We start from the raw sequence: 19982 nt of genomic DNA on the forward strand, positions 1-19982 counted from the left end.
CAAAGCTTGCTGGGGCTCTAGCTCAGTGGTGGAATGTTCAAAGCTTGCTGGGGCTCTAGCTCAGTGGTGGAATGCTTGCTTAGCACCCACCGCACCCCGGATTCCACCCCGATTACCACAAACGGAAAAACCATTCTAAAAAAGTTCAAAGTCAATTACACATTCCTTCCTCTGCTTGACTGTCCTAACATCTATAACAAATTAACAGGAATACAAAGACACATAAAGTCAATTGCTAAATTATATATTACATGTTTATTAGGAATACAACTTTTATGTAAAATTTACATTTTATGAAAAAAAATCAAAAATATTTACAAAATTTTGGAAGATAGATGTGCTCTAATTACAACCCAAAGTAGTAAATAACGATCCTTAAAAGCTCACGTGTTAAGAGTTCTGTGTGTACAAATTCTTGGTTAAAGAAGCAGCTACAAAGTTATCACTGTACACAAGCAAGAACCAGCTTGCCAGATAAGATAGTCTCCCACTGAATCTACCCGGCCCTTTTTTTTTTTTTTTTTTTAATTAGTGAATTTTTAAATGGGAAAAAGAATCACTATAAACTCATATGGCTTTAAAACTGTAACCTGTACCCAATATAAACTTGCATGTCAACACTCAGTATGAAGGCTATGGGGATTAAGAAAGTGCACAAGGTTAACCATTCCACTCATTTCAACATTTTAAGGTAATACTTGATTAAAAACAGACATTGTAGCAGTGTCAGATTTCAACTACTAAAGCATTAACTGTTCAATGAAAGCAGATTTAGTCAATATTTTAGTAAGTGTAATTGTAACTGGCATTTTAAAGAACGTAAGAGTTAGAAATTCTAATTTTGCTAGTTAGTAAGGACTGAATTGTCTTATGTTTACCTAAGTCAAACCTAAATTTAGAATTGAAATAATACTGAATATAAAATGCTCATTTTGTATTATATACTGTGAAAATGAATAGATTTCTGCTGTATTTAATATAGCAAAATGTTATATTAATGTCTAGTAATAGGAATTTTATTTTCTGTAAAGTTTAACAAAATTAACAAAATTAGTGGTTTATATAAATTACCAGATATAACACAAGCTATCACTTCTATGAAAAATGAAAAGGACACTGGTATTTATCATAAATTCCCATTTGTAAATTATGAAACCTTGTCAAAACCTGTTTCTTTTGTTAATCAGCATTTGCTACAAAGCTGCTACTCAGAATGAGTTCATTCTAAGAAACTCTTAACCCAGACCTTCACTTCAAATACTTTACCTATTTTTACCATATGGGAATCTGACAATTTTCTAATTGTTAAAACAAATAACAGTACTTCTTTCACTGCTAAAATGAATGTTCTCAAAAAATTATTCATAAAATGCCAGAAAATTGGTTTCACAACACAATAATGTGTAAATTTTCTTTGATAAATAGGGTCAAGGGAAATGCTAAATTACAGTTAAAATACCAGTTACCAATTTATCACCATAGTTTCAGAGCTTGTCTGTTTCACACACTTATAATGAGGTCAATGTTGAATATCTGAAGGCAATTTTATTCCCAGTAAACATACTCCATTAGGCTGATTTGTTTTTCTAGTGGCTACAGTGTATCACTAATGAGACAGGATTTTTAAGTATAAATTATCTTCTAGTTATTTTGAATTTTCTTCTCAATTACAAGCCAGAAGTATTTTAAAAATTGCAAATATCTTTTCAATATGCTTGAGCATATGAATCTGTATGAATCTGAATACAGATCCAGAGCAAGGAGACAGTGAGGCACATTAATTAATTAATTAATTAATTAGCACAAACTAGAGAGGCACGTTTCTGGGTTTTGTTATTGTTTTCAAAGGCACGCATTATGTAATCCATATAAAAATAAATTAAATCTACAGGATTAATTCATCAAGACAATCACAACTTCTATAAAGTTAATTAACTGCAGAAATCAGTTTTTCTGCTGTCCTTTGCAAGCTTATTTTAAAACACATTGCACTTGAGAATTTCAAAAAAAAAATCATATAAAACACCATTTACACTTTATTAATATGCTTATGAGAATCAAATTATAGAGATGTTTTTTGTTTGCATACAACTTGGACTCTGGTCTGATTACCTTATGGCACATAACTCAATTAGATTGAGTTCCGAGTTAACATTCAAAGCCTAAAAATTCATGTTCTGTTTATATTTATTCAACATCAAACTCATGGAACTTTAGAGGTAACTCTGAGTCTAAATACTTATGGAAAGCTAAATAACTTTTGTGCTTGCTCTCCTGAAATTTTAGGCTTGTTACTACATTCTAACCTTTTTAAGAACACAGACTCTCAAGATAATAAACTTCGTTTTAGTGACAATTTGAATTCATGTGCTTCCAGAATATTGCATTGGATCATTTACTGTGTACAAGGTCATTTCAGTGCTATTTCTTTCAATGACACTTTGAAAGTGCAATTTAATGTCTGTAGTCAGCTTTCAAAGGGCAAATTTGAAAGACATCATACAAGTAAAAATAGTGTTTGGAAGGAGCAAGTGATGCAGAGTGGCACGTGCGCACTATTCCTTTGAGAAAACCGCATTCTGGGTCCATCAACAATCCGCCAAGTATCTACCTGAAAAACACCAAGCAGACCTTGATAGTTACAATTTCAAATATCCTCAAATGGCCACAATGTTCTTTGTGGTTACAGACACAGAACTCTAGCTCCAGTCTATCATTTACAAGTCATTAGAATCATATCTATGCTGATAATAGAAAACTCTCTACCAAGACTGCCTCTACCTGACAACTTGTGTCTGTGGGGGGGTGGGGGGTGTGTGTCCGGGGTGTGTGTGTGTGTGTATTCTATACTTTTAAATTATAAACTGCAGAGCACAAGTGTTTCCCATGCACACTAAAAGGAGTTCAAATCGTCCCAACTTACCAGTGGCAAAACGCTTCTTTACTAAAGAAAGTCTATATCCAGCACCGACAAGCTCGACGTCTGCTCCTGAGAGCGTGTTTCCCTCACTAAGGAACTGCACTGCGAGTGTTGTTGGTTTGCTGGGTCCTTCTGAAAGATCAAATTTTGCTCTGAGGGATCCAGAACCTGCAAAGAAAAGAATAAAGACCTCATGAAGGATAAAATACATTGCATACCAAATAAAACTAAATGAGCATCTAAGCCAGTGCTTCTCAACCTTCTCAATACTGCAACCCTTTAATACAGCTCCTCATGTTGTGGTGACCCTCATCCATAAAGTTACCTTTGTTGCTACTGTAATTTTGCTACTGTTATGAATCATAATATAAATATCTGATATACAGCCCCCAGATGGGCTGCCGCCCACAGACTGAGATCCACTGGTGTAAGCTAAACTTCCTAAGCTAATGGTAAGTTTATGAGATGCACATAGTACACAAACCATTGTCCTGTTTGGAATCCAATCTTACTGAGTGAGCCAGAATTTCTACCACATAATCTTTTTTTTCCCCTTTAAATGTAGAAGCACTCTGTCTGCATGTACACCTACATGCCAGAAGGTGGCATCAAATCCCTTTATGAGCAACCATGTGGTTGCTGGGAACTGAACTCAGTTAACTGCTGAGCCATCTCACCGGCCCCCACTAAGTAATCTTAATCTATCCTTTCACTAACGGTAATGTTCAGAGATGGCTACTACTTAGACAGATGCCTGAGATACATACATGTTAAAGTGAGTCAACAAAAATGAAGGAAGGCACGGAGAACAGCACACAGAAAATGAGATTGGGGGAGCCACAATGGGGACAGACCCAGGACAAGACAAAGTAAAGGGAAGTGAGTGCTGAGTACCAGACCATGAAGTCCAAAGGGATAAGAAGAGGAGAGATGAGAGGATGGAGATGAGAGGATGGAAATCTCACTGTTTTCTACTCCTCTTTACTTATTAACACTATGCTCTAACCAACTGAGCTCACTGGCTAAGTAATTGTATCACCATCATTTTTTAAATTTTACTCATACAACATTACCCCTTAGGTATATTTAAGTCTTTCTTTCAGATATAGTCATTCGTTCAATGTATCCTGTAGGGGGTGGTTCTAACGTTTTGATCAGGAATCTGTGTGAACACTGAAGGTCCTATTCCCCAATTGTTTTCTGATTGATCAATAAAGATGCTAGTGGCCAATGAGACGGGCAGATGTGCAGGACTTCCAGTTCTCCCACAGGCAGGCTAGCAGATGCAGGAGAGAGGAGCAGAGATTCACTATGCTTTGGAGGAGAGAGCCACCAGCCATGTGAGATCTAAGGTGGAACAGCCATTGGCTGCTTCCCTGACTGGGAGTGAGATAGCAGGCGGGAGGTTAGAAAGGCAACCAAGGGCAGATTTAGGGTGCTGAGCTGGGAGTGAAAAGAAGGGTGCAATGGCCAAGAGGCTTAGAAGAGCCCGGCCACTAAGCTAAAGCATATCAAAATAAGTAAGTGTTTGTGTGTGTGTGTGTGTGTGTGTGTGTGTGTGTGTGTGTGTTTGTCTTTCACACGTGGATCCAAGGGACAGGTAGTGCCTGGAGCTTAAGACAGGATAGTAGGAACTATGCACTACAGTGTCCCCAGTCTGACTGCAGTTCAAGTAGGCAATTAGTGACACTAATGAATCTGATAAATGGTGTCTGAAAACACATGTTTCTACTGAACGTTATAGACTGCTGGGCATGCTGATGTGCACTTTAGGCAGAACAAGGTACTGGGATGGAGAGAGACCTGTAAAAACAGACTTAAGACCACATCTATACCACAGCATCCGAAGAACGGGACGCAAGTGGAGGACACTTGCAGATGAGACTAGAATAGTAGAAAGGACGAGGCCACAATAAAAAGTTTCTGACATAACCACAAGGTAACACCTAAGAAAAGAAAGGCAAGAATATCTCAGATTAGTGTCCTAGAAGAGAGAGGAGGGGCTAGATAGATGCAAAGTAAAGAGACCAACTCCAAGACAACACAACAGCTTATCAGGGCTCTTCCTGACAGGAAAGGGAATCTGCAGTAGGGCCAAGGCAAAGAACACAATATTTAAAAGGAAAGAAAGGAGAAGACTAGAAGGATTTCTAACCTCGTTTAACCTGGGTTTCCGGTTTCTCAACCAGAGTGCTATGATCCCTCTGAGGGTCAAACAACCCTTTCACAGGATTCACCTATCAGACATCCTGTATATCAGATATTTACATTATGATTCATAACAGTAGGAAAATTAGTTATGAAGTAGCAATGAAAATAATTTTATGGTTGGGGGTCACCACAACATGAAAAAATGTATTAAAAGGCTGCAGAATTAGGAAAGTTGGAAACTACTATGTTCGGGGAAGTGGATAGACTTGCTCAGTAGCAGCAATAACACATTTTAATGCCCCTGTATAAAGTTCAACACTAAGAGAAATATGGAATCAGGTGTTGTAAGTGGTCTGTCCTACACTATCATGCCTGGTGATGCATACTGGAGTGCAGAACTCTTAACTGTGTCCACACAGTTCTGAAAGTTGCATACTCTTGTTCAACAACTCAACTCTGTCAAAGTTCCACTGCCAGCACCTGCAAGGAGCAGTTCACCCAGCAGCCCTTAAGCTTTACAACTGTTTCTCATTCCTATTCTGGGTATATTGAGATAAAAGAGAAAACAGATTACTAGTTTACAGTGTTTGAATCTGGGTTTTTCTTTGTAAAGGTTTAACTGATAACACCAAAACCACATTCACAGGATTTTCCCATTTCCTCACACAGAACACTTTCATACCTGGGTAACAGAAGGAAAAGTACTAAATATGCAGATAGAAAATAGGAATCTTATTTGAGAGAACAAATTCCTTTCCTGGTATATTTACAATTATCATATGCTTATTAAATAGAGGAATAAGATAATAAGAGGAATAAGATAACCTCTTTTCCTTGCTGGTTGGCTGTAAGCCTAATACACAGGATTTCCGATTTATTTTCAGTCTAAGTTAGAAATTTCAGTGTAGTTCACAAAAAGCTCTATGGTAGGAGGAAAGTCAGTGAAGCTACTGACTGAAAGTCAGTACTATCCCTAAGTACTAAACAACAAAAAGGAGCTTGAGGCCAGCTTGGTTCTCTCTCTAGTGCAAATCTAATCCTGCATAGCAGATATAAATAAAGAGACAATCCAGATTTGCTGATGGTCCTTTGTATAGAAATACTAAAGAAGAAAAACCACTGATACTCTCAAAATGTTCAAAATGAAGAGGCTGACCAAACAGGAAGAGCTAAAGCACCCACCCAGTAAGAAAAGAAAAGTAAGTGGAGGCTAATTAGGAAGATGAGCTCTTAACCAAGAGAGATTAGGACTATCTCATTTTAGGGAGTTGACTGTCATGGAAACTGTATGCTACTTTTAAAGACACAATCTGTGAAGAGATACTGGAGTGATAACTAGCCATATGGTGAACACAGACTGATGCAGTCAGTAGGAGACAATAAACTTGTTTCTCCTTAAAACTGCCACACAGAACTCAAGACTAATGTTAACTCCAAAAGGAATGAAGAGAAAGGTTCCTTCAGAGAGATGGAGCAGACAAGCGTTCTGTCCAAGCTGCTTTTCTATGTATTTTCAAAGCTATGTGCTATGTACCTGGAGAGGGGAGAGCAAAAGTACCACATTAACAGAGTAAGTTCAATCATTTGCAGTTATTTGAGTTATCTACCTGGGGATAGTTCTGTTTTTTTTTAACCTATTACTAGGCATTTCTCTCATGTAACACAGTTACATAAGCAGTTATAAAATTATGTTATTTTTCTTACAGAGAAAACCTATTCAAGAGAAGAATAAAAACTATTCTAAATCTCAGCTTGTACATTCTTATATAAGGTATTAACTTCCACCTAGTGGTCAGTTCTAGAATTGAAGACATGAAATTTCAAGAGGAAACATTCCGGTGAATAAGCCTTTAAAACAAAACAAAACAAAAACCCCACAAAACAAAAAACAAAAACCAAAGGCAAGGCAAGATGGCTCAGCAAGCCTCAGCAAGCCTCAAAAGCTGAGTTTCATCCTCAAGACCCATAGGGTGGAATAAAAAGAGCTGATTGCTGCAAGCTGTCCTGTGACCAATCATACCTGCGTGCACTCATACACATAATAAATAAAGGTAGTAACAGTAACAGAAAAGCAACCAAGGCCAGGAGCAGGGGCAGCAGAGTAACACATTACTTGCCTAGCATACAACCACCAGGGCCTGGATTTGATCCCCAGCAAGAAAAGAAGAGGGAGCACACCCTTACCTCCACTGTCTGATTTCTCCGAAATCCCAGATAATTTCCAAAAGGCTTTCATTTGTTCTGCATTCCTGTAATAAGAACAAGTAACTTCAAATTCAATCTTACAGTATCTAACACATGAATGGATACTCAATAAATGTACCTCAAATATTTTTATTGTAAAAACTATAGTGTCCCTTCAGAACAAGGTGTAGAACTCTCACGTCCTTCTCCAGTGCCATGCCTGCCTGGATGCTGCCATGCTTCTCACCTTGATGATAATGGACTGAACCTTTGAACCTGTAAGCCAGCCCCAATTAAATGTCCTTATAAAAGCTGCCTTGGTCATGGTGTCTGTTCACAGCAAATGGAAACCCTAACTAGGACACTGTTCCTTAAATTCTATGCATGCATAGCAACGTGCTTGCTAGGCACATGTAGGGGTCAGAGGATCTCCTTTCCACGGTTCTCAGGTTTACTAAGGTCATCAGGTTTGCACGGCAAGTGCTTAACCCACTCACCAAGCCACCTTAGAAGCCTAATCATTGTTAGTTTAAACAGTTAGAACTGTTTCAGCTGGAGACAAACAAAAATGTAACTGGAATGCAAAGATAGTTTACCATACTGCAGGAGGAAGGGACTGCATATTTGTGACTCCTCCATCCACTGGCACCACCACCTGTATGTTGGAAAGCACACTAGGTGCAACCATAGCTTCTGGGTTGTACTTGTAATCCACTCTCAGATCTGTGGTGCTGGCACTACATTTCCAGTACGTTGCAAGATTTAGAGGAGTGGACTGAATGCCATTTGATGATACCTTTAAAAAGAATCAAGCAAATAACTGTCTTTGCCTGAAGAGTAAACAAAGCATGTTCATGACATAAACACTTAAGCCAAATCACAATTAGGCAGCAAGGAGAGTGGTTATTGCTAGGTAAAGCACTCAGCTCAGAGGACCAGGAACAACCTACTAGCAAACTGCCATGATGCAGTTCCAAGATCCAACTGCAGAAAATCTGACTTTACAACCGATTCGGGACAGCACCCAGAAATCAGCATTCTAGTATATAATTTTATAAAGTCTAAAGCCTTTCAAAGGGAGAGTCTAAGATTCATCATTAATTATATATGAAATTATAAAGAACTTAGATATACATCAGTGAGAAGAAAGGTTCACCATGTGGATCCCAAAAGCCTAGAATTAATGCACTTCTAACTTCAAATATTTAGTAACTTTAAACATAGCGAATGGCATAATTCCTCCTGACTCTTCCTTGAAGCCATTCCTTTTGCCCACACCATTTATTTTCTAACTTAACAATATCATTTACTGATCATGCTTACCACGAGCCTGTCCCAGCACTTAACAAGCACTAATTACAAACATCTTTTTTAGAAACACAATTTATTTTAGTATCAATACACTATTAAAAATTCAAACATAAATAGAAAATAGAAAATTTATCTCTAGCATGTGAGTGCATGCATGCATGTGTGCTGCCAGGGATTAAACTCTTATCTAACAGTAATAACAAATCCAAAGAAACACTTATGCTGTGATACTAACAGAAACTATAAGTGTCTGCCATATTGAACTTTGACTGCTTTGGCATTTCGTTATGAAGAACAATGATACTGGAATTTTCAGGTTAAATATAAATTCATGTATAAATATTTACTCAGTAGTTTAGTCACAAACACACGATAAACACGTCATTTGGCTAAGTCATTAACTAACTAATATATTCTCAATTTCTGAAACAATCTTGCACTCTTGAAATGGACCTCCTTTGGTTCTGATATTTTATTCCTTTAGAGCTTTGCCAGATGTAAATTTAAGGTTGTCACAGCGATAGGGCACTCACCTGGTATTTTAATACATCTACATTATAATAAGAAGCAGCTGGATTTTGCTCTGACAGCTTCTTGAGGTAGATAGTAACAGCTTGCATGTTCATCCAGAAATCTTTTGTGTTGGCATCACATTGTGACGGATCACTATATATGTAAGAAACACTGTTATTACTTCACTTGACTTATCTTTTTCTTTCCTGTATTTACTCAGTTAGTGACCTGGGAAAAATTATTAGAAATGAACCAAAAGGGGGGGATGAGGGGAAAACTAAGATGAAGGACAGAGCTCAGCAGTTTCCCTGAACAACAGCTAGCAGCACTAACAGGAAACAAGAGGACAGCACAGAGCTGCTTAACTTAGCAAATAACGTTGGCATGGTCTTCAACGTCAACAGTTTCACAGAGAAAACATTTCTTAAAAAGACACTTCAGTGTTAATCTTAAGAGCAAAGCACACAAACCTGAACACAAGCTGTGAATTTGGAAGAATCTGCTCGAGTCTGCTGATGTTTTTTACCCTAAAGCACAGCACAGCTGGAGAGGGGTTGCTCGTGAAGACTTTAATAATTCCACTCGGAAATGATATTGTCACGTCTCCAGTGATCTTCACAATACACCTGACAAGGGAGGACATCGGCAAGTACTTAAATAAGATGTTCTAATCTCCTCTCAAAAAGTATGCTTGGCTTTAAAGGTATATGTATGTGTATGCATATATGTATCTATGTAAGCATATACATACAGCTGTTCATCTATCTGTTCATAAACACATGTATTTAATCCTTTTCTTTAAATCCTTATCTTAACTAAGATAAACTGGTATTAGAAAACTATAATGGCCTACTCTACTATTAAACACAAGCACACTTCTTTGTGTGTGGCAGCCACCCTTGGAAGACCTGTAGGGGGGCTTTGCTGGTAAAACCACCACTAACCCCTTGCAGTTATTTTTGCCTCTCGAGCCCTCTGAAACCCTGGGTTTGGTGATGGCCGTTGCTCCTCTTCTTCTGTTTCTTCCTTTGAAACTCATGGTTCATACTGTATTGCTCAGATGCTATCCCTCCAGCAGTCCCTCCGCATCTCCTAAAACCCCACGTCTCTGGCTCACTGCACATCTCTCTCTGCACCACTATTTCAGCCTAATTTTTTGTAAAGCTCACTATCCATCCAGATGGTCCTTTCAGTACCTGTCATCACCTAGCTCTTCTTTCTTGCAGTGGCTCTGTCCTTTAGGTCACTCAGCCAGGCCACAGTCCCTCCTCACTCACCTACTCAGATTCCTATCTGTCTAACTCGTCCCATCTAGCATCTACCTAACTCCTCACTGGCTGACCCCATTCTTATTATTCTTTCAAATGTCAGCCCGTACAGACCACCCTGAATTTCCAGGTTCCTCAGTAGACACCCTCCTTTGCATAAGCCCTCCTTACACTTTTACTAACTGCGTAGCTCAACAGTCTTGGCTAAACCTAGCTTCCTCCCCACATTCATGAAGCTGAATGTGAATGAGAAAAATCCACATGGTCACAGTTCTCTGATCTGCTCCCTTAGCATGACCTGGTAATCCACTCTTGTCTAGTCATTCACTCTTTTGCCACCTCAGGGCTTCTATTTCTCTTCAAGTCTACACTTACTCAGTGAGCTCCAGAATAGTGTATGAAGCTACCAACTTGTCCACATTAACAGCACTCAGCAAGCACTTCAAACTTGACATTCTAATCTCAACAAATCTTGATAACTGTTCTCAAACTATATTTAAAATATCATCACCACTTACACCTTTCCTGCTGACATTCAAGTCACCATCATCTCTTATCTGGGTTTCTGCAGCTAATCTTCTAACTCTTTCTTGGGTTTACTCTCGAAAGAACAGCCAGAATAGTACAAAACCACAAATAGCTTCATGACCGCTGAACTCAGAGTGTCCACTTGCCTTCTTGCCTTCCTACAAATTAATTCCTAATTCCTTACCATGGCCTACAAGAGCAATCTGACCTGGGACCTTTCTGGATGCATCCTCAACCACACTCCTACCTTTTCCTATTCAGTGACCTGTTTCCCTTCACTGTCTCCTGAATATTCCAAGCATGCATTTTCCCTAGATCCTCTCCCATGGTGTTACTCTCCCAGGTGTGGATGGTTTGCTCCACCATATTTTTCAAATATCTGCTTAAAATCTCCAAAAGGTTTTTCCCTACTCTAATTTCTCACCTTCTTACGCCCCTCCCCCCCCACACACACACTTAGTAACATGTATCACTGCACACTATCTGCTTCTCTGGTTTTCTTTACTATAATGAAAGCTCAGGAGATCTCTGTTTTCTGAAGCAGCTTTAGTACTTATCAAGAGTCTTACTGGTGTGATAGTGCACACCTGTAATCCCAAACACTTGGGAGGCAGAGACAGCTGAATCTCTGAGTTCCAGGCCAGCCAGGGGTACACACAAAGACCCTGTCTCATGAATAACTGAAAGAAAAGAAAAAAGGAAAAAAAACAGGAAAAGGGAAAAAAACAGTCTTACACATAGTGAGTGAATGTATGCTGACTACTAAACTTGAGACAAGAGAAATGGAGGCTGGAAATAGCATGACAAATAAGAGTGCTTGCTGCTCTTATAGTGGTCCCAAGTCCAGCTCCTTGCAGTTCATTCCAGTTCCAGGGGCTCTCATGTCCTCTTCTAGCCTTTGTGAGTAACAGGCATGCACACGGCATACATACATGCATGTAGGGAACATATACACACATAAAACAAAAACAAAATCTTAAAGTAGAACCCCTGGATACACACATACACACATACACACATACACACTATAAAACCAACTACATAAAAAAAAAATCAAAGTATAAATTAAATTAAAATTTACCACTAAGCCCCAATTCCTGCCCCACACCTAACACAAATGCTTATGTATATTTAAAACTAACTTGGTAGGATCTGCTCCTTTAAAGTAGGCATTGACAGACTCTGTAAGGGCGACTGCCACAGGTAAAGTGTCCTGGTTCCCAAGGCTGACTGGACTGGGACCCCGTGATACACCTGGAATAGACATAATTTATTTGTTAAATCATCTTAGAAGACACACACCAAATACTAAGATTCATACCATTAACAGGACAGATTCATCATGTTAGGTTGTCACGAAAGAACTTATTACTGGTTTCAATAATTCTGCAAGTATAAACCTAGAGGTTAAAAAAGACATCATAAAACAAATTAGAACATAATGTGAAACACATACAAAGTCTACAAGGCTATAAAACTGATTTTTAAATGGAAAGACACAGGATGGTTAAGAAGTATCAAAAGGCAAAGTCCACTGATTTGAAAAGCTAACAACTACTGCAGACCCCCAAAACCTTCAAGTATCAGTTTAAAGGTTTATCAATCAGACACTTCAGGCCATTATATTAGATTTTTGCCTGTTATGTTTCTCCAAATAATAATAGCTCATATACTAGTTGTTATTACAATTCTTTTTAAATCCCTCTTTGATGCCTATATATCCTAAGTATACTGTATTTGGACCGCTTGGTGTCAGACATCTATCAGATTTTGGAGTGTTTCATATCTTAAAGTATTTGCATGATCTCCATCAGCCTCCATTATCTCTAACCTAAAATCTTCAAATCTAAAATGTCCCCCATATCAAACTGTTTTGAGAATTGTCACCATACAAACTTTTGAATTTCAGATTTTCAATTTCTAAATTGCAGGTGCTTGGATTATTTTGGATTACAGTCCCATATTACTTTGCCTGAATAAATGTCTGACACTAAACATCATTATTTTGAAAGCCAATTTAATTTTCATACTGTCAGAATACCTTTTGAACTATATCACATAAAGATTGTGATTTTAAAAGCATAATAAAATACTGAACGAATCTGTGAACTAATTTAATGTTCAGCTATTTTTACAGTCATTGTGGCCAAATACCTGACACAACTCAAGAACAATTATTTATATTGGCTCACGGTTTCACGGGGCTTAGTCCATTGAGGTTGCCCTCATATGCTTCAATAGAATATCATGATGGCAGAAGTATATGGTGGGGGATGATAGGAAGCAAGGGGAGAGAAAGGGGCAGGACCAGGCACAGCCTTTAGAGGCTAGGACTTTCCTCTGTCTATGTGGGTCCCAGACACTTTGTACTAACATGCAAAATCTTCCAAAACAGTGTCACCAGTTTGGGAGCAAAATATTCAACACAAGAATAGCAAGGCTTGTTTCATATTGCTTTTTAATCTAAACTACCTCCCTCCCCACTGAGGCAGCACACAAATGTTGTGGTCTTAACTCCTACCTCCATTATTTCTTTGACTTTTAAGGCAGGGTCTTGCTGGTCTTACCAATTTTTAGGTGCATGGTTAAAGTACAAAGAAATAAAACAAATAATACAGTGCAACCACCACATCATGTATTTCTATAACTTCCAATCATATAAAACTGGAACTCTGCACCTATTAAACAATTACCCTCCATATCCATACCTCTATTTTACCCACATCTGGTAACCATCACTGTACTTTCTGTCCATGAGCCTGACTCTAGGAACCTCATAGAGATTAGATCAAATAATATCTGATAGCACAATGTATTGAATATTCATACTGCAGTATGTCAGATTCCCTTCCTTCCTAAGCTAAGTAATACATCCTATGGCATACACATTTTATATGTTTCTATGGTCCGTTTTCTTGCTACTGTAAATGGATGGTAAATGGCACTGCTACACATGGCTGTAGAGAAACTGCCTCTTTTGAGTTCCCGCTTCTCATTCTTTTGGATGTGTACCTAGATGTCAAACTGCTAGACAATACAACTAATTCTGTTAATTTCCTGATGAGCTGACATACTGTTCTCCACTGTAGCTATAAAATATACAGTCCTATCAACAGTGCACAGAGGTTCTCAATTTTCATCAAATCTCTGCCAGCACATGTTGTTATACTGTTTTGTGATTTGTCTGGCAGTCATAAGGATGAAACTCAGGGACCTTTACATAAGAAGCAAAGTTTGTGACCTATATCCCAGTCCCAATGATTTTCTCATTAAAAAGAATTAAACAGCTGGTTTTCTGAACCTGAAGGGTCTGCATTTGTAGATTCAGCACACAGAATATGTGAGAAAACACTATTTTTTGTTATCTTCATTCCCTAAACAATGCAGTATTAACAACTATCTGCATAACATTTATCTCATCCTACATATTCTAAGTAATGTGAAGAGGATTTAATGTAGACAGAAGAATGTGTACAGGCTACATAAAAACACAATGGCAATTTTATATAAGGGACTTCAGCATCCATGACTTTTCTTTTTATCACTGCAAGGTTGTAAAAACTAGTCTTTTATGGTTCCAAGGCCTTTCCTTAAACATGAAATTCATATTTTCCTTTGAATAGCTCACAAATAAATATCAGCACACAAAGATAAATTAGCACTTGCTATTACTTTGACTATAAAAAGCAAAAGAAACCAGGCTGAGAAGAAAGCTCGGTTGATACAAAAGCTGACTGCCAGCCCCCATACAAAGAAGTCGGGCACGGCAGTGCATGTTTATAACCCCAGTTATAAACTAGAGAGGGGTAGACAGGTGGATCCCCAGAACTTGCTGGCCAGTCAATTTAGCAAAATTGGTGAAGAGACCCTCAAAAAATTAAGGTAGATCACAATCAAGGTTCACATATGCTGTTGATCGCTGACCTCCATGTACATACTTGTAGACACTCGCACATGCGCGAGCACACACACACACACACAGAGTGCTCACTGACAGAGCAACTGACAAGCAGGTTTCACACACAACACTAAATTAAAAAAAGAAAAATATTTTACCAAGTCAGTTATTCATTTAAGTTTTCCAACATGGTCATATGATGATAATTCTTGAACTAATCTCCCCATAAACTGTGATGCTTTTTATGAAATACAGGCAAGCAAAGAGTTAGAAGGTTGGGGGGAGCTCAAAAACCACTTTACCATTTGGTATATTCACATTTCTGTTTTTGTCTTAATTACATTTTTGCTTTCAAAACCATAATCTACATGTAGACTTCAAAATAATAAGGTTGCAAAGGAAATATTTACCTGTCTAAAATAATAAGCTTATTCTGTATTTCTATTTAAGCATTTTTTTTTGGAAGTGAAAACAATCTGTACTCTTAGTACGAACACTTTCATTTCCAGTTTTGGTTTAACTACTACATATTTAGAAAGTGTTACGTTCTGAAAATACAAAGCATGTAAGCACCTAGGATAAGCAGGATACAGAGAACTTTCCTTCAACCCTGAGTATTTCTATGTACTTCCTTTCAGCACAGTATCCACGTGGCCTTTGCTCTCATAGTGCAGGTATTACGTATTTTTATTTGATGTGTAAGCCCCAGTGTTTGCCTGAACGCACTGACTGCATCAAACACCTAGAACTAGAGTTATAGACAGTTGTCAGTCAGCATGAGGATTCTAGGACCTGAAACCTGGCTCTCTGCAAGAGCAGCCAGTGCTCTTAACTGCTGAGCCAAGTCTCCAGCCCTTTTTATAACACTGTTAAGGCTGACATATGTGGTTTCTTTTCTAATCATTCTATTCTAATAGCTTGAGAGTTCCAATTTGTTGATTTTTAATGCTTAGGCAGGATGGAAGAAAATGCAAGATCAGTATGCATTTTATAACAGAGATATGGTCTCATACAGTGACTGGACATAATTAGCACAAGATTGAGATAGTTAATCTTAGGGTTATTCTTGACTGCTGACACACCATACAGTGCTGGAAGAGGAAAAACATAAGTGAAATATTTTAGAGCTTTGGGAGCATTAGTCACACATATATGGGCTTCTGATACGATACCTGGTGTGGTCTCACAGTGCTTTTCAATTTCAGAGAGTGTCCCAATCAAATTATCATCTTCTATCACATTTAAATAAAATATTGTAGGGAAAGAAAACATTTTCAAGAAACAAGAAAGTCAACAACTTCAACTCTCAACAGAGCTGATAGTCATAACAAAGAAAGAACTTTTTATACAGACTGAAGACCCTCTAATGCAAAAACATGGTATTCATCTGCCTTGCCTATCTCATTTCTTGTCACATGCTACTGGATTTCCTATTGTCAACACTAGGGACTAAAACAATAAACAAACACACACCAGTATTCAAAACCAACTTAGCATTTCCATCATAAAACTTTCTGAATCAGGTACATCTAATGCAGGGATGTCTCAGCAGAGGCCCGCAGGGGCACCTCCTTCCCCCACACCTGACTACACAACTACCAAACGTATTCCTTCTCCCTTATATTTTTATAAAACACAACATTTGATGCAGAGACTTGGATTTAGACACTTGAAGATTCACATCCATTGCCACATGGAGAGCCATCATTCACTAGACTTACCCACTCAAACTTCAGAGAACTGGTAAGCTTCCTTCCCCACTGATCAGCGTAAACACCCCCTGGTCCCAGGGAGCGTTCTTGAGTTCAGAGCCGCCCCTGTGCTGCCTTGAGGATGGAGACATTCCGACTGTCTGCATCCCAGGATAGATGTGACTGCAACCCAACATGCTTATAGCTCACAGTACCTGTCCACGTCAGAAAGCTGGACATACCCATATGCAATGAAGATGCTAAAGCTTGTCTTGGTTACTCAAGCTGCCTACTCAATTTCTAGTAGAGCCCATCTTTTCTTATGACTAAAGTATAAATTTTGTGGAAACAAAATAAAAAAAAAAAACATATGTACAAACCAAAATAATGCTGTTCATTCAAAGAACAAACTTATTAGTTATACTCAATTACATACATTTAAAATGGGAAAATGTACAAGACATGTAAAATAAAACAGTAGCATCAGGCTTGAACATTGAGAAATCAAACCACTCACATTTCCGTCAAGCCTATACTCGTGCAATCATCATACCAACAAGATGCATTCCTTATAAGTCAGCTTTGATAAGTTAAACTGGATTGATTAAATTAGCTTAATTATAGGTCATTCACAAACAGCATGTACCACAATCACCTGGAAAGCATGTAAAAGTCTGGGCCTCCAGTCCTGTGTGTCTGACTTTAAATATCTACATTTCTATTAGGGCCCAGGTGACACAGATGCTTGTAGGACCACGACAGCAAGAAAGAGCAGCTATTACTGAGACGCAAACGGCTGCACCTGAAACGCAGCTGGTGCGCTCCGGCAGCTTTGTGTTTGTTTTCACAGTGACAATGGGTTAGAAAAATAATAAGAACTTGTAAGAAGCCTGAATAAAAGAGACAATGCTAAAAAAAATCTTAAGTAAAATCTAGATGCAGTAAAACATTGGTTTTGTTTGGTACAGTTTAGATTATATAAATAATTTCAGCCTAATAACTTATTTTTGATATTCGTGATTAAATTTCTATAAAATAAATAATTCACCACAAGCACACAACATTCTTTCATTGAATAAAATGCTCCAAGAAAACGATTTTCAAACACAAACTTGGTTTTCCTTTTTTGTGTATGTATTTTTTGTGTACAACATTGTAAATTAACCCGACTATGTCAAGATCCTCCAGAAATGAAGTTACAGGTAGTTGTGAGCTGCCATGTTTGTGCTGGAAATCAAGCCTGAGTCATCTACAAGAGCAGCAGGCACTCTATTAACCATTGAACTATCTTTTCAGCTCCCCAAGCACACACTTTCTTAAGAACGCAACTGTGAGTTCACAGTAGAACTGACTGCATTGTACAGTATTCCTTTAGTAATTTATACTGACCAGCAATTTATATATTGACAAATTCTTAAGAGTTTCAGCAATAAATACCCCTAGTCTAGAAAACAATAACTAAAACAGAAAAAATGTGGTCAGTTTTACAAGTGTCAAGTATATGTCCAGAAAAACAAAATTTCTCATGTTAAATTCTTCACTGCTCACTAGAGAAAAAAAAGGTTATGTGAATGTGTCTCCTTCTCTGTTAATGAAAGTCTGAAAGTGAGCTGGCTCAGCAGCTGCTACACTGCAGTCACCCACAAGGTTGGCCAGGTTCTCACTTTCTGCATCTACTCAAACTGCTACAGTGGGAACCATAAATGCAGAGTGCTCATGTGCTGGCAGGGTTTCCATGCAAAGGACAATGGCTACATTAAGTTGGACTAAGCAATTTTTCTTAAATAGATTATTCAAGGCCAACTATGAGTGAAAGAGCTGACACTAGTCTTTGTATATAAAACTAAAAAATTTAAGACCTTCTAAACAATATTTGTGGTGGCACATGCCTTTAATCTTTCGGGGCAGGGGCAGGCAGATCTCTGTAAGTTCCAGGTCAGCCAGGGCTATGTAGAAAGACATTGCTTCCATAAAACAACAACAAAAACCTGTGTGTGTATATACATATTTTTTACCTGTGTAAATGTAAACCCAATGCTTTGTATGCTAACTTTCATAACAATAACCACTTACCTACTGTTGGTGTATTGGCAGCACTCAACGAAGCAGACGAAGAGATAGAAGAACTGCTCTCTGCGCGGGCTAAGGGAGCAGTAGGAGGTGGGCTGGTGTTGGAAGTTACAGGTGGGCTGAATGGCCTGGGCTTAAAAACAAAAAGTTATTTATCAAATGCTAAGAAAAGTCCTCCTTCCTTGTCAGAGAAAAATTTTAAGTCTTAACAAACCATTCAACTTTACCATGAGTTTCTTTTAACTACGTATTAGAAGTTATGCCAAATCACTTCTAAGAATATACTGAAACCTAGAAAGGCTATTTTAAAATAATGCTATCAAGAAGGTTTGTATACAAAATATTCTCTGTATTTTTAAAGTATACTTAATATACTACTCATAAGTGAAATAAAAGTTCTTCATATACTACCAAATTGCTTCCCAGAAGGATTATGTACACTATTTGTATAAACATGAGATTAGTTCTCTGTATCCTATCAGTAATAACAGGTAAATCACAAAATAAAAACAATTTTTAAACGTTCTAGTTCATTTTTAAAAGGTATATTTTCAATCTTTTTGTTTTACTGTTTATGTGTGTGTTTGTGTACTTGTGTTTGAATGGAAAGGATATGTGAGTGCCCATAGAGGCCAGATAAGGGCACTGGATCCCCTGGGCTGGAGTTACAGGTGGTTGTAAGTTGCCCAAAGTAGGTGCTACTACCTTTTTGGGTTTTTTTGTTTTTGTTTTTGTTTTTGTTTTTGTTTTTTTCAAGACAGGGTTTCTCTGTGTAGCCCTGGCTGTCCTGGAACTCACTCTGTAGACCAGGCTGGCCTCGAACTCAGAAATCCACCTGCCTATGCCTCCCAAGTGCTGGGATTAAAGGCGTGCGCCACCAAATGCCCAGCAATGCTACTACTTTTAAAGAAACTTGAAAACTATAAAGCAAAAATAATTCATAAAGAACATTTCTAAAATATCCAAGTAAAAATAATAGCTATGTAAAATATGAACTACGGGCGGTGGTGGCGCACGCCTTTAATCCCAGCGCTTGGGAGGCAGAGGCAGGTGGATTTCTGAGTTCCAGGACACAGGACAGCCAAGCTACACAGAGAAACCCTCTCTCGAAAAACCAAAAAAGAAAAAAAAAAGAAAAAAAAAAAAAAAAAAAAGAAAAGAGAGAGAGTATGAGACACATAATTATAAAAAAAGTAAAATATGAACTAAAATATATGCCTCATAACTTTTTAAGTCATCACCTACCCTCAACAATGTCCTTACAATTTTATACACATGAAGTCAAGTAAGTGCATGTTCCCTAGGACTCTTAATAAAACTTACCTAACAGTGAACAACTAATAAGTCTGTCCTTACAGTAAGCGATAATTCACTGTCTAGGGTCAAATATTTATGCATTAGGGAAACAATGAAAGAATATATATACTAAAATGTTAACATAGTTATCA

At 37.9% G+C, this 19982-nt stretch overlaps 1 protein-coding gene across 3 annotated transcripts in view; it reads right to left on the reverse strand.

The window, feature by feature from the left end:
• Nucleotides 1–236: 236 nt before the first annotated feature.
• Fcho2 (FCH and mu domain containing endocytic adaptor 2) overlaps nucleotides 237–19982 on the reverse strand; it is an 89595-nt gene continuing 69849 nt past the window's right edge. For all 3 annotated transcript variants that reach the window (XM_076927265.1, XM_076927266.1, XM_076927264.1), the window contains 8 exons: nucleotides 18538–18667; nucleotides 12018–12129; nucleotides 9550–9705; nucleotides 9100–9232; nucleotides 7852–8051; nucleotides 7256–7320; nucleotides 2924–3088; nucleotides 237–2611 (listed from right to left, as the gene is read on the reverse strand). In XM_076927265.1, the coding sequence (XP_076783380.1) occupies nucleotides 2589–2611; nucleotides 2924–3088; nucleotides 7256–7320; nucleotides 7852–8051; nucleotides 9100–9232; nucleotides 9550–9705; nucleotides 12018–12129; nucleotides 18538–18667 (984 nt within the window). In that variant the 3' untranslated portion in view covers nucleotides 237–2588. The remainder of the gene's footprint in view (nucleotides 2612–2923; nucleotides 3089–7255; nucleotides 7321–7851; nucleotides 8052–9099; nucleotides 9233–9549; nucleotides 9706–12017; nucleotides 12130–18537; nucleotides 18668–19982) is intronic.

Source organism: Arvicanthis niloticus, chromosome 29 (assembly GCF_011762505.2).
Source record: "Arvicanthis niloticus isolate mArvNil1 chromosome 29, mArvNil1.pat.X, whole genome shotgun sequence".
Taxonomy (NCBI): domain Eukaryota; kingdom Metazoa; phylum Chordata; class Mammalia; order Rodentia; family Muridae; genus Arvicanthis; species Arvicanthis niloticus.